The following is a 15739-nucleotide window of genomic DNA, read 5'->3' on the forward strand; positions in this document are numbered from 1 at the left end:
ACTGGCCATAATCATCTATCAAATTTTAAAAGTGTTAATCCATGTCTACAGTATGTGTTAACACATTTTAAAACATGATTATTTTTCCTAATCTAGACATGCTGATAATAGATAAATAGCTGTTCTTTCCTTGCTTACAGTGTGGATTTTGCTTGTGGCCTAAAAATTTAACAGTATACTGTAATCTATCAAATGAATATGAGGGATTATTGATAATTTGATGGAAAGCTATGTAAATGTGTATGGGTTTGAGCAAATGTGAGGTTTATGCCTGGAAGGAGGGAGGTGGTATTAAAGCCAACCCATATCTCCTTCACACTACCTGCAGGAGTGACTGTGACTTATTTCCTAAACTGGAAGATTTAACATGATGTTTCTTCGTGGCTCACCTATTCACAGGATGATTTAAATCAGATTTTTTTGATAAAATGCTTTTTGAGGAAAAAACCTATCTAAAGATAGTTTTAAATAAGATACATTATAGCTCAAAGATATCTCATCATGGAATAGGGATTTTAAATTCTAATTCTATAGTAGAAGACAATATATTCATGTAATGTTTAAGAAAAGTTTTGTAAATGAGTTCCAATAGTTCACTGATTAGGGACCCAATCTTATGGGGCTCTAGGGGCTTCTGTATAGATTATTTAGGTTAATCTTTCTATCTACCCAATGGGACTCAGTGCTCAGTCTAGAAGATACATAAGAACGTAAGCCAAAAGCGAGAGCCCCTTGGGGCTGCCCCCCCCACCTCACCAGGTAAGTGAAAAAACGATACCATCAGAGATGCTTAGTTTTGCAGTTCTCAAACTGTGGATTTGTGTCTCCAGAGATAACATGCTTGTTAACAGCAAAAATGTTTTTAAATAAATAAATAATATGTAGAGGTGAGAAATAACAGACCTCAACCCTGTTGTCCCTCTGCAAATTTGTGTACACAGAATCAATTCCTTACCTCTCTCTAAAAGTGCAAAGTTTCAAAAAGTTCAATGAATAGAAGATTGTTGGGGGTGGAATAGATCTGGACAAGGAGAAGAAGTCTGGAGATAAATGTGAGAAGGGAGGGAGAGGCAGTAGAAACAAAAGTGAAACTGTTTGAGTAGCATATTCCAGAAATCTTGAAGTCTTTCTGAGTGTAGTCTTCATTGATTTGAGATCTACCATACCATTCTCTCACTAAAAGGGAAACCTATAATGGCAGCAGGGCGTAAAAGAGACCCAGTTTGGGAATATTTTAATGAAGGTCCTCTACCTGTGGGTAAGACAGGTATGTGTGCAAAATGCAAACAGTGCAACAAAGAAATGCAAGGCCTGGTTGCCCGAATGAAACAACATCATGAGAAGTGTTCCTTCTCAGGAGGAAGCTGCATTGAAGATGGTGAACGGAACATGTCTGAACATGCAAGATATTCAGGTTGGTAAACTTCATTTCATACTTTTTTCTTAAGGACTGCCTGTCTTCTTTCTGGACTATTCTTGAATTCTCATGTTTGAGCAAAAAATATAGTTGTTACTCTATGGTACTGTCATTTTAGATGCATTTGTGATTAAAAAATAAATAGCTGAAGTAGGCAGAACTTCCTTTTACAATTTCACCTTTAAACTAGTACTGAGTGTCATTGAATGCAATGAGTAATACTAAATAAGCAGTATGGTAATAATAATTCAATAACTGCATTGACTTATTTTGTTTAGGAGAATCCATCCTCAAAAAACAGGATTCTGAAGACTATCCACCTTCAAGATCACCATCATTTTCTATAGTTTCAGAGTTATCTGCCAATGATAGTGTTTCAGTCACATCATGTATGTCACATAGCCACAGTATATCACCTGTAGCAAAAAGGAAAAAAATCTCCATCATCCAGAAACAACCATAGATAAGTTTGTGATAAGAACCAGCAGATTACAAAAAGAGGTAATTGATGAAAAAATTGCCCAGTTTGTTTATGCAACAAACTCTCCTTTCCATATGATTGAGAACCCACACTTCATTAACATGGTTCAGTCATTAAGACCAGGATACAGTCCACCCAACAGAGCAGATGTTGCAGGCAAATTGCTGGATAAAGTGTATGAAAGAGAATTTGAGCAGTGTGCAAAAGGTCTAGGGGATAAAATTGTAAACCTGAGTCTTGATGGGTGGAGCAATGTCGACAATGATCCTGTTTTATGTGCTTGTGTGACAACAGAAGAAGGGAATGTCTTCCTTACAGAAACAATTGATACATCAGGAAATGCGCACACAGCAGAATACTTACAAGAAGTAGCAGTAAAAGCTATAATCTGTGGGGAAAAAAATCCAAATATCTAGTATGCAGCTTGGTCACAGACAATGCTGCAAATGTATCCAAGATGAGAAGAAATTATTTAGAAGAGAATCCCAATCTTATAACATATAGTTGCAGTGCTCATTTCGTACACCTCCTAGCCAAACACTTCATTTTTCCAGAAATAAAGGCTAATGTTGTTGAAATTACAAAATACTTCCAACAACCACTTTGCAGCAGCTGCTCTGAAAAAAGTGGGAAGAATCAAGCTAACTCTCCCACAAGACGTGCGATGGAACTCAGTAGTGGACTGTTTTGAGCACTATATCAAGAACTGGCCTAATCTGATGACAGTTTGTGAACAAAATCGTGAAAAAATAGATGGCACCGTCACAGCCAAAGTTCTCAACATTGGGCTTAAGAGAAATGTTGAACTCATGCTGAGTACTCTGAAGCCTATTTCTGTAGCCTTGAACAAAATGCAGGGAAATAGCTGTTTTATTGCTGATGCTGTTGAAATTTGGAAGGAACTGAGTGAGATCTTAAAAAGAGAAATATGTAATGAAAGAGTTAAATTACAAGCATTAAAAAAAAGAATGGGACAAGCACCATTTCCAGCTCATTTTCTTGAAAATTTTCTCAATACTCAGTACTAGGGTCAAACCTTAACTGCTGAAGAAGAGGAGTTGGCTATGACATGGACATCCAGCAATCATCCCTCCATAATGCCAACTATAATAAACTTCAGCGCTCAGGGTGAATTTCACCATTCAAGAAATATATGTTTGCTGATGATGTTTTAAAGAAAGTCACACCAGTGAATTGGTGGAAGTCACTTAAGCACTTGGATTGAGAGACTGTTGAAGTGATAATCTCACTTTTAACAGCAGTAGCTTCTTCTGCCAGAGTAGAAAGAATATTTTCTGCCTTTGGACTAATTCATTCCAAATTGAGAAATCGTTTGGGACCTGAAAAAGCAGGAAAGCTTGTTTTTCTTTTCCAGATTATGAACAGGAAAATGAAGGTGAAGACGACTGAGTTAGCTGCAGAAGCCAATATATTAAGTTTCTCATGTTGACCTGGCTGACATAATCAATTTAATTTTTTAAAAATATTTAATTAACTATTTTAGTTAAAAACAATTTTAACAAAAAATAAACCTGCTTTTAAAAAACTTGAATGTTTAACTAAATTCAAAAATTCATATGCTTGTTTTGTTAAAATATTATATGTTTGCTGTTGAAGAAAAAAATCCAGAATACATTATGTTGTTGTTTTAGTTAAATAAAATAATTTAAATATCTGATAGAGTGTATTAGAGCATGGCAAGAAAATCCTCCAAATATTAATGATTAACCTACAAAAGAATACATCAGTGTCTGGGACATGTGCTGAGAATGGAAAAAAAAAAACACTTACCAAATACCACCCTTGAATGGAAGCCAGAAAACGCAAGAAGAAAGAGAGGAAGACCATGAATAACATGGAAACAAACAGTTCTGAACGACATCAAGCACCTTAACATGAAATGGGAAGATTTGGAGAGAAGGGCAGTTGACAGGCAAAGATGGCAAATGTGGGTTGCCCAATGTGCAGCAAAGCACGGGATGGACAAATGTCTAAGGTCCTCCTGCCTAAGAACCCAATCCTCCCTTACCCTAAGGCACTCAAATTGTTCCTGACTCCTCTGTCAGTGCCAACGAGCAGGTCTTCCGGGATCCTGCTCAGCCTTCCTCTGCTATCTCTGCAATGCCATTCCTGCCCTTCTGGTGGAATGGGTTCCCTGTTAGCATTGGAATGTCCTAGCAAGTCAAACACAAGCTTAGCCTTCTCTGTCATTTCTCCTTTGAAGAAACCTAAGAACTCCCCTGCGACATATTGTAGCTTTGCTGCCAAAGGCCACAATATTGATACTTTTTAGCATCCGAGAAATGCTACTGTTACAGCCTCCTTCCTTCAGACTATTTTTGTAGCCCACCAGGAACCAACTAAGCCTAAAGTGAAGTACAGTTATTAAAATGTTGCACAGTTTACAGTGCATCAAGGGGCCAGTTGGTGTGGGGTTCAGTGCCTTGTGCCAGTTACCTATTTCTTCATTAAAGGCTGGCCATCATTTGGAGAACATAATTGTTCAAGGTACCAGAATGGAAAAGAGAAGTGGGTTTCCAGTCCTGTGGTGGACACCTAGCCACCAGTGCTGGATAGATGTTCCTGCTGATGGTCAACCCTGTACATATTGCTCAGTGGAGAGATGTGGTGAGCTACAAAGGTGGACCAAGTACATTTGTCCTTTTGTTAAACCTGAAGAACCAGCTTGAATTTCTTCTACACTGAAAATTTGCTGAATTATGCTTACAGGACTGGGAGGCAATTCGAGAGGAAATTGACTGTATTCTCACCTAGCGGAAGAGGTACAAAGAACCACAGAGAACATCAACACATCCCCCACCCCCTACTTCATCACCAAAAAGTCTTGGCTCCTGTGTCCAGTGAACAGTATTTAAAAGGAACATGGAAACATAGCACCTCAAGTGTATTTTCTTCCCAGAACTTTTGGATTAGCACCACAAGCCAGTTGCCTCTACATAGCTAAAGGACGTGGTTCTGTGTTTGTGGAACCATGAGAGCGGATGCTTCAGCCACCCACCCCCACTTCTCCTGGCTTCTGCAGGGTGGCTCAGCACAGGAAGCGGCCACACACCAGGGACTGGGAACAGTAATAAACATTTGCAGTGGTCACAGGGAAAATGGAACACTCTGACTTTCCTCAGACAAACGAAAGAGTTCCATTTCCCTTCCCAGACCTAGGCAGGCCCTCACCCAAACATCCCAATGCACATGTACCAGGTACAGTTGCAACTGTAGACATAAATTTAGACTAAGGTTCACCTGGAGATGATGATCTGATATTTCAAATATAATCCTCCACATTACAGAACAAACCTTCAAGAAAAAAGCGTGCAAAGCCATCTTTATATATCAGAAAGGAGCAACAAAGGGAAGGGAGGGAACAATGTACTGTTATTTTGTCTTTGCAGTTCACCTTTTCTAAACAATTCTTTCAATGTCTTTTTTAACTTTTGTGTCTCATGAGTTCCTGCTGGAAGAGTCCTACAAGTGGTACAGAGAAGGATGGACATGTATCCTATTTAAATTTACAATAAAGATTGTATTTATTGTAAAATAATGGCTTACTAAGAGAAAGAAAGTTCCTTACTTATCAGTGAGCATCGTGTTTGAAAAATGTCTCTATTAACCTTTTGATTTCTCTTCATTCAGAAGAAATCACAGTAAGTGAAAATAGCTCACATCAGTCTCCCTTTTATGAATAAGGCTTGATGCTGAAATCATAAAAGTGTAACAGTATTGTCCCAGCACCAGAAGTTTATAAAGGTTTTCTTGTCTGGTGAATTTAGTAAGCCTTAATCTCAAGGGACTCCATAGGTACTGTATACTAGCGAAATCGTTTTTCCTCTTTCATAGAATTTCATATCAGCTTCTGTTGGTGGAAGCAAGCTACACAGAGATCTTCTTTAGGTCTGCGGAAGAAGAGCTTTGTGTAGTTCCAAAACTTGTCTCTTCCACCAACAGAAGTTGGCCCATTTAAAAGATACTACCTCACCAACCTTTTCACGTCACCTGCCTGGTATCCTGGGACCAACATGAGTACAACAACACTGCAGACGTTGAACAAAATCACACATAATTCTATAAGTGTATATAAAAGGTTGTATGTACCATCATACAAATAGAATGATCCTAGAGACTGAGTGGAAAATAACTCACTGAGGCTGGTCCAAAGCCTATTAAAGCCAATGGATAGGCTCCTATTGACTTCAGTGGGCTTTGGCCCAAAGTGCTTAGCATTGCAATGCCTAGCTGATTTAGGAGCCTAAGAACTAAGAGCCTTAATTCCATTGACTGTTTTCATCATTTAGGTTCCTGCTCAGTTACATACCAAAACGTAGCATCCACACAAACTCCTGCTGAAGTAAATGGGAGTCTTTCCACTGACAACAATAGTTGTATCCACACTAAGGGTTGTTCTGCTATAATATAACATTTCTTTTTTGTGTTTACTTAGGAGATACGATATGATCTTACTCTAGATCACAAACTGGAGTATTCACAGTTTAATTCAGGAGATCCGTTTAATGAAGATATCATTATGAATGACCAAATCATTGAGATACTGGCCTTTGAAGACTCCAAGAACATGCTTCAAGCTTTAGAAGAGTAAGAAGTCACTATTATTGCATTATACTTCATATCAACAAAACGTCTCATATGCAGGTTACTGAATATCTGCCCTTTCGTTCTCTCTGATAGATTCCCATCAGACACACGTCTGTACTACCTGAAGCTGTTGACCCCTTTAATAAAGGGGCATCCATGGTAACTAATACAGGCATATTGTACATTGCCTTATATATAGAAATTGCAGCTCAATCTAGATCCTAGGCACATGTTTTCTGAGTCAAACCCACTGTAAGGGCTTGTCTACATGGCAAGTTAGCATACTGCAAGCCAGGGTGTGAATCTCCAGCGCACTAGTTTGCTGTGCACTAAATGGCCTCATGCACCCTACCGCACACTGGAGGTTGTATAGTACACTTTGATGTACTCCCATGAAACGTTTACTGTGCCTGTAGCAGGGTCCACATGACGAGTTAGTGAGGGGCAAGATAGTGTGTGGTAGAGTCACACCTTGGCTTACGGCGCCTGAACTACCAGTGTAGGTAAGCACTTTGTTAAGCTGCTAAAAGAACAGATCCACTATTTCTGGTCTCAGCCCCTTAAGTGTACAGTGTTCACCATGCCAAAGGGCACTTTTCGGAGCACAGAAAAATGTTGTAGAGAGTTTATTCTGTTATTATTGAGTACATTTTGCCTTTAGAACACTATGGCCTTGTTCCTACACAGAAAAAGGACGTGCTCTGGGTTCATATATTTTCGTACAGCAGTATTTCTTGGGGAAAAAATTTGTTGACTTTCATGCTCCTAGTGTTTCTTTAAATACCTGGATCAGAATCTAAAGAGCAACCATTTGCAGCTTTCAAAGGAAAATATTGTGTATGTGGAGTCAGAAAAGGCAGTAGACAGCAGCTAGGAATCCTGCTTATTTTGTTGAAAGGGAGCTCAGGATTATATGACAGACACACAGCTATTAAAGGTCATCTCTTTTCTCAAGCAGAACTTGAAAAAGGTCTGTTGTGAGAACAGAGTGGATTTGTTTGTGTGATCTCATGATGACCTTCCTGAAAGTCAAGTGGCAGGTAATATTCTGCAAATATAAAATAAAAATGGAATAATGTCTGTGAAAACCAAAAGCAAAGTTATGAGAGCGCTGGAATGTTGATACTTTGGCAGGAAAGGGTTCTGTTCTTTTTCTAAAAAGTTGCAAAATCCTAATGAGCAGTATCATTGCCTTTCTTATATTTTGTTTCAGATTGAAAAAGGAAGTGAAATAAATGAAACCTTGACTTGTGTAATGCAGTGATAATGTGGATACCTATCCCTGTAAATTGCACAGCAGTCTGGTTTTTTCTAGCTATATAGTAACTTAGATAATTTTTTCAGAAAATTGCTGTGTGATTGTTAAGAGTAGCAGGATGAAATATCTTTGTAGCTCATTTTAAGTTTAGTATATTTCATTTGGAAATAAGAAATATTTGGCTAATTTGGAAAAAAAATAAACTCTTTAATGTCTTATTCCTCAGATATAAAGTAGCTGAGAAAGGTAAATATTCTTGCAAATGGGAATGTTCATGTAACTAGAATCATACAGTGGATTAAAGCCTCAGTTTGTGTACATTACTTAGAAATGTGCTATTTTAATATTCTTTTTTGGCTTAAACAAATCTTTATCTGTCTTTGCCTTCACCTCTTTCCTCCCAAATTATTTTTCTTATTCTCCCTTCCATTTCTATGTTCTTATAGCTGCACTCCCTCATTTGTCTCTCCCTTTGCCCAACACCCTTTCCCAGGTGGACAGTTTGAATCTGTATAATTATTTTAACTGGGTTTTTTATCATAGTATTTAAGAAAAGTCTTTTACAACAATAGCAGAGTTATTATACAGAGCACTGTTCATGTAGCTAAGCTCCATTGGACCAGAGTCTTCTAAGAAGTCCTTGTGACAGACTGTTTGGAGTGTTGGTTGGTCACAGGGCAGACTATGCAGGTAAATCATGTAAGTGACTTAATACCCAATGTAACTTAGGCTCCTAAGTCATGGTGGTGATTTAGAAAATATTACCCTGCAAGTGGTGGGTGAGCTGGCGATTGATTTTAAAACAAAAATGCAAAGAATGCCCTACCCTCTGAAGATCCAAACAAGAAAATAATGGTTTGCTCCACCCATAGTGCCCAAAATAACAGGGGGAAAAGGCCTGTGCAAGCTAAAAGAACCAATGTGGAAAGGTTTGGTCTTCTCTAGCTGCTGTACTGTATCTCCCCACATGACACACACACTCACTCACTCACTCTCTTTCAGGCAGCTGGCTGCCTGCTGCCAACTAGACCATTTGGCATTTCTTTGGGGAGCACATATGGACCCATATATCCCAGTTGATAAGCCTTCACTTGATGGTTTGGGGATTTCCTGTCACTTTACTGTATAGAGTCTTAGGATTTTAACATGCTTCACAAACTTTATTAACTAATTTATACAGCATATAAACTCCACTGGAATCACTTTGCTTCCCACAAGTGCACAGCAGCCGCCTCTGGGGTGAAACAGAGCATCTGGTTATGAGCACACATCAACACAGCATAACAGGTGAGGGCCATAAGTGAAGAAGGCTTTCTTTGAATGAAATGGCAATGGAAACTTTAGGTTAACAGAGTGTCATTACCTAATTTGGAATTTGTCTGGACACCCAAGCTAACTCCACTGCTCTTGGGCAGATGAGAAGGATCGTAGGATTTTTAATAACTCTGTCTTGCATCTCATCTGAAAGACAGCAGCCTTTGGCAACAGAATACTCCTCTAATATCCTTCTGGACCACTGGTTCAGTATCATCTTAGAGGACAGAGTGCCTCATTAATAAATCACCAAGCTTGTCACACCTGTTTTTTCCCTAGGAGCTCTCTCATCCAAGTATTGATCTGGTCAGTGCTTGCTTACCTTATCTCTGATAATCTCACAGTGGAGGAGTTATGGCTGTTGACAATGTCCCACATCATCCTTCTATAGAATCAATCTTATTGTCTGCAGTTGACAGTGCAGACATTCTTTATGGATTTTAGGGGATTTTTTTGGAAAAGAGGGGATTTGTATGGGATTTCATGAGTTTGTTTTTAACAAAAGTTCCGCTAGCTAACCTGCATTTCCCAGTGGGGAAAAAAGCAGGACAGACTTTGTATTCCCTAAAGGGAAATTATGTCAATTGCTACCAAAATAACTTCCCCCATTATTTTAGATTAATTGCTTTTTCTCTTTAATTGTGTTCAATTTCTTCATGCATTTTCAGACAGGTATAGCATATTCCATTTCTTTAATTAAAACAAGATGCCCACCAGGGCATGTTGTAGCATTTTGTATCTCATGAGGATTATACTTCTGTTCTATGAACTATAATCTTATATTATGTTATGAAAACGGTCAAGGAAATAGAGAATTCTCTGTGACAAAAATTAACGAATGTCAACAAAATCTCATTTGGAGATAGGAAGCAAACTCAGATTTTATGCTTATTACTTCTGATAGGTGCCATCTTGAGGAGGCTTCCTGTATCTTAACACATTGATTTATTCTGGAGTAAGGATCTTTTGTTTTAAATAAGTTCATTTTTAGAAGTGGCCTGTATTATCAAAGGAATCCCATGTTTTGAAAGAAATGGACTGCTCCAAGTAGATAGAGAAAATTAGATTTTCCTGCCCACTTCCTCTGTTTCATTTGGGGTTCAGAGAAAAAAGAGAAGTACCAAATATCTGAATAAATTAAAGGGTGAGAGAAGAGATTAATTTTTTGGTGGCAAACTTAAATGATTTAGTGCGAGTTTCAATTAAGCAATGCTATCCTTTTCTTGTCAGCTTGCTATCTCTGTTTTAATCTCATAGACTTTAAGGCCAGCAGGGACCATCATGATCATCTAGTCTGACCGCCTGCACATTGCAGGCCATGGAAATTCACCCACATGCTCCTGTAATAGACCCATCACCTCTGGCTGAGTTACTGAAATCCTCAAATCTTGATTTGAAGACTTCAAGTGACAGAGACGCCACCATTTACTCTAGTCCAAACCAGCAAGTTACCTGGGCCCCGTGCTGCAGAGGAAGGTGAAAAACCTACAGGATCTCTGCCTGGGGGAACATTCCTTCCCAACCTCAAATATGGTGATCAGTTAGACCATGAGTATATGGACAAAACCCACCAGCCAGATGTTGTCAAATGTTTGGCTGCATGTGTGTGTTCTCTCTACATGCTGTACTGACTCTGACCAGATAGCCTGTACTGCAGGCTCTGATCGAACTGCCCAGTAAAGCCACAGATTTGGTTTTCAGCAAAGGTACTTGGTCAAGTTTATTGTCAGCGAAGCCTGGACCTAATGCCTTGGCTCAGTGGTTATAGGTACACTAACACATGTATGCCCGTTGCAATGGACTAGCTCAGTTAGTGGCAGGAATTTCCACTATCCCGTAGGCCAGCCAAAGACACTCTCTCTGAGACTCCATTTTATACATCAATACAAACAAGTTACGTGCTGCCCCTCTGACGTAGCTGGTTACCACCCATCACCTTGTACATCTCTATCCATCACACTGTCATCCTGACCTTATCTTTGGGATGGGTCCACTTGTTCCTGTTCTCTTTAGGAAATGTGTTGGTATCAAGGTGTTCTGGTACCACCCTTCTGGAATGCGTTTGCGTGAGTGCTCTGTGCCTAGCACCTCTTAGGAATGTGTGTTTTTGCAATATCAGCCCTGTTCTTGCCGGATGCTATGAGCAGGGCCTGCCTCTAGCTCACAGCTTGATTTTGCTTTATATTAGCAAAGTTTTGACCACTACTTTAGCTCAGGCCTCTGATACAAGGGCTTATGTTTCAGGCTCTCTTCCTACTACATTCCCCCACTTTTTGTCTTTTTATGGGGAAAATATTTACTCATCATCCCGGAAAAGCGTAATGCATGGACTGAAGATGACCTAGTGGTCTAAACACTGTTATGTGGTCAACGTACTTTACCATCCATACATTCATGCCCCATCTGTCCCTTGGTCTGAACATTCCCTTGTATGACTGATGGACAGATTTTATTTGCCAGTTGTGTCTAGTCCTTTATGGTGAGCCTGGGAATGTGAGGCCCGGGACTTTGATTGAGGAATGAAGTTTTATGATTGAGCCTTGGAGGCACTCCTAGATAATTAATATATATGAGTAATATGGATATGATGTATATATTTGTAGTGTATATGGGTATATATGTATAGTATGTATGTGTACATAGGACACCGCCTTATTTCCAAGCATAACAATGTATTTCCAATCTGCCATTGTAGTCTAGCCCTTTTACTTTGGTGCCGCAGATAGCAACACACTCCTATTAGGGCAATTACAGTTATCACCTGTATCATCATTAGTAGTAGACTGAGTGTTTGAAATACTGGGATAAGCATTGTTATAGTGTGTCCCATAGTGTTACGTATATGAGAAGTAAAACAGAAATTTGGAGTAGTGACATTACAAATGAGGCCTTTATATATAAATGTTTTGTAATTAGTTACTACACAGTACTGTCCATTCATGTTATAGGTTACCCTTACTGCTGGTTGTCATTTCTGGTAAATTTCACAAGGCAGGAAGCAGGAATGTCTAGCTTCTCTGTTCCACGGGTTGCATTGTTCTATGATACACAAGTAGTTGATGTAGATCCGGTTGTTTCTTATGGATGCTGTCTTCCAGATAACCTACTGAATGGACAGTAGCCTATTTATTAAATATTGCTGTGTCCGGATTTAGTGTTGGTATCCAGACACTGAACTTTAAATTATTAAAGTTCGGCAGTCCAGTCTAAGGATGGAGATTTAAAAAGCTGAAAATAGAGCGATCACGTTTGTATTTTACTACTGAACTGTGACAGCTGCAATTTCAATGGACACTATACTGAAGACAAATGTCTTCTTTACACTAAATTAAAACAAAAAATAAATTCTAGTTACTTAGGGGCCTGATTCTCCACTGCTGTATTTATTCATTTATTTATTTGTATCATTGTAGCATCTAAGAACCCTTGTGCCTTGTGTTGTCATATTGCTGCGAAGTGGGTACGTAATGCTACCAAATTAGAAGGGGAGTTTTACACCACTCTTCATATCAGGAAATGACTCTGCAAGATGTATGGCAGTGGAGTGGAGAATCAGGCTGTACTTGTATAACAGGAACTGGCAAATAGGCTGATATTCAGAATTGGGGTGAAATTCATATTCATGGGTCCTGTTTTGATGAAACATGAATAACTTTTGTGTGCATCTTATTCCCCACCCGGGGAGCCAATCCCCTGTCCAGAGAAGAAGACATGAGCTAGCTCTGGGTTAGAGAGGAGTTTAACTAGATGTTTCTCAGCTCCAAGCATCTTGGGCCCAATCCAAGTGAAGTCATTGGGAGTTTTGCTATTGACTTCATTGAAAGCAGGATATGAAGGAGCAAGTGCATAGCTTTTATTCATGTATTAATGCTATAAGATGTGTATAGGAGATGGCCTACTCTTAAGCCCAGCTCTTAGGAATAGGTCTAAGGCTCCCTGACCTAGGACTAGCTTTGTCGTTATTCCCTGTCAAGGGATGGGCTATTCGGGTAGGGAATTCGTCTTCTCAGGAGTGGGCTGTACGTAGCATGAATATTAATCCAGTATATTTTCAACTTGCCAGAAATATGGCCTACATGCATTGTATTCAGATTTGGTTCACTGATCCATTCTCTGCGTGTGCCTGTCTGTCTACACACGTACACCAGTTATTGTTATTCCTGTATTCTCTCAATTTGTATTGAAATGGACTTGGTGTTTTGTTCACAGTCTATACACAGCTGAGGAGATGGTTCAGGAGTTCATAAATGGCAGAGTTTTTTGGTCTTTTGTAACTACTGCATCAAATAAGCGTGTGTTATAAATAAACTAGGAGTATCTTTGGAATATGGACATGTTGCAATGTCAAGAGAATAGCTTTGAGAACCAAACTTATTTTTAATATTTCATCAAGAAATTTCATAGGTACCTATATAGTTGTACTTCATAGGTACTTATCTAGTTTGGCCTGGTGGTCTGTCATATCTCGGCTGCCAATTATAAGATACGCCAGTAATATAGTTGTTTTACATACTCAGTAGATCCATTCCTGCTTATATTTCCAAGTGCTAGATCATTGGCAATGAATGCTAACAAGAGGAAGTTTAATAAACTGTATGTATGTTGTAATAGTATGCAGTAGGAAATCATGTTCAGAATTGTTGTAGGTCTTCTCTGCTATGTCTGAAACAGAATGAAAGGAGAGCTGAGGGGACTGATTGCATCCTCAGTGTGATGAGTGCTGTTAGGTAGGACCTCTGCAAAACCCCTGAAATAACCATTTTTTCAAAGGTATCTTAGAGTTTCCGACAGGTTACCCTTGCTCTGCCTTTATTTATCCTCATTTTGTACATTTTTGCCTTCCCTTGATGTAGACAAAACTCTAGTTGAATATGGCAGTTGATCCTACTCTTAGATACATGATACACATTGCCAATTATCTTGGCAAATCACTAACTAATAAGTATGCACTTCAGTTGATTTTCTCTCATGGCACAGGGTAATGAGGGCAATATATTGGAGGATAGGATCAAACTATTTCCTGAGAGCACTGGCAGGGAAGTCAAAAACAATTTACTCCTATATTAGAAGTTCAATTTTTCCTTCTAAATGTAAATTTCTCACTGTACATCTCAATTTAATTTGCCACTAAGGAAATGGATTCTTTTTATCACAGAATTCAGATGGAAAGTAGGAGTAAAAGATCAGATTGTTGTTACATCTAGAGTTTGAAGTCACCAAATTAGAAATCGGAAATTTCTAAGTTGAAAGTTGCTTTCAGTTTGGACACCAAAACAGAGGTACTCAAAGCTTCTGGATTTAATACATTGGAAACATTTATTATAGATTGTAATCTCTTTGGCACAGGGACAGTCTTGTTCTGTGTTTGGACAGTACCTAGCACAATGGGGTCCTGGCCCATGACTGGGGCTCCTAGACACTACCCCAATATAAATAATTATTAATATTTTAGTAACTGCATACTGGGAGTGTGTGCACGTAAGCACATGCAAACACACACAGCATTTTTAGCTCTGTATGCTGAATTACCATACAAACTTTGTTCCTACAAAAGCTGCACATTTCATCCACCACTGAAACTCAGCTATCAGAGGATGAAATGTGATAGTTGTTTAATATGTTACAGTGAAATTGCACAATGTTTATAGGGGGAAGGGAAAAATAACTATTTGAAATTACAGGTGACATCTGGCCAAGATTATCAGGATTAATATCCTTATTCTTCCAAAAAGTGCCATTGGATCTTTGATTACAAGCAGTGAGAGCTCAGATTACATCTCATCTAAAAGCAGATACCCCTGGTAAAATAGTGCCCCTTCCTATTAAGGTGGGGCATTTGTTAGGCACTGATATGGGGGAATATTGCCACTTCTAATCAGTTCTGACAACACTTAGTGTTTTTTAGATGTCTCCCATGCAAATATTCACCCAGTGCACTTCTGCTTAGTTTGTGAGATCTGAGTGAATCATTGCAAAAGGTAATAGGTCTTCAGGCATAATGCTATAATATTTGTCTGTATGTGGTTTTGTTAAGCTAACAACATCACAGGCTGATCCTGCTTCTTTAAAAATCAATGGCAACATTCCCATTGACTTCACTAGAAGCAGGAGTGTGACCTCAGCTTGCTGCCCTTCCGCATGATAACTGTTCCATGAATGCTATGATTCAGAATTATAACTCCTCCAGAGTAGTAGTAACTAGTATTATTGCTAAAACTGAACTCTTGAAGCTAGTCATTAATTCATAATTCTTCATGCAGATGAAATCTAAACTGACCTTTAACTGAGGGTCTTTCTTAAATAGTTGGGCTTTGGAGCTATGCTCTGGCTCCGCTCCAACTCCAGGCAAAAACCTGCAGCTCTACTGCTCTGGAGCTGCTCCGTGGTCCAGCTCTGGGCTCCGCTCCAAAGCCCTGGTTTTTAAAGAGATAAACTTACAAATTGAAACACCTTTTCTCTGTTCAGTAAGCCATAGGGAATCAAAGGATTTTCAGATTGACACCTGTTAGCACATCTATAGCTTAGTCTGTTGACATTTTTACCATGAGTCATGTAACGTCCCCATTTTTTCCTTCTGGAAGAGCATCAATTTTATCTAATAATCTCTTATTTCAGTTTGTCATCTTGTCCAAGTTATTTTTTGCCAGATACCATAAGAATT

At 38.9% G+C, this 15739-nt stretch overlaps 1 protein-coding gene across 4 annotated transcripts in view; it reads left to right on the plus strand.

The window, feature by feature from the left end:
* The window catches only part of EVC2 (EvC ciliary complex subunit 2), a 162459-nt gene that overhangs the window by 47739 nt on the left and 98981 nt on the right, over positions 1-15739 (plus strand). For all 4 annotated transcript variants that reach the window (XM_054029013.1, XM_054029014.1, XM_054029015.1 and 1 more), the window contains exon 9: positions 6355-6506. In XM_054029013.1, coding sequence (XP_053884988.1) covers positions 6355-6506 — 152 coding nt within the window. The remainder of the gene's footprint in view (positions 1-6354; positions 6507-15739) is intronic.

The sequence above is a fragment of the Malaclemys terrapin genome, chromosome 5 (assembly GCF_027887155.1).
Source record: "Malaclemys terrapin pileata isolate rMalTer1 chromosome 5, rMalTer1.hap1, whole genome shotgun sequence".
Classification (NCBI taxonomy): Eukaryota; Metazoa; Chordata; order Testudines; family Emydidae; genus Malaclemys; species Malaclemys terrapin.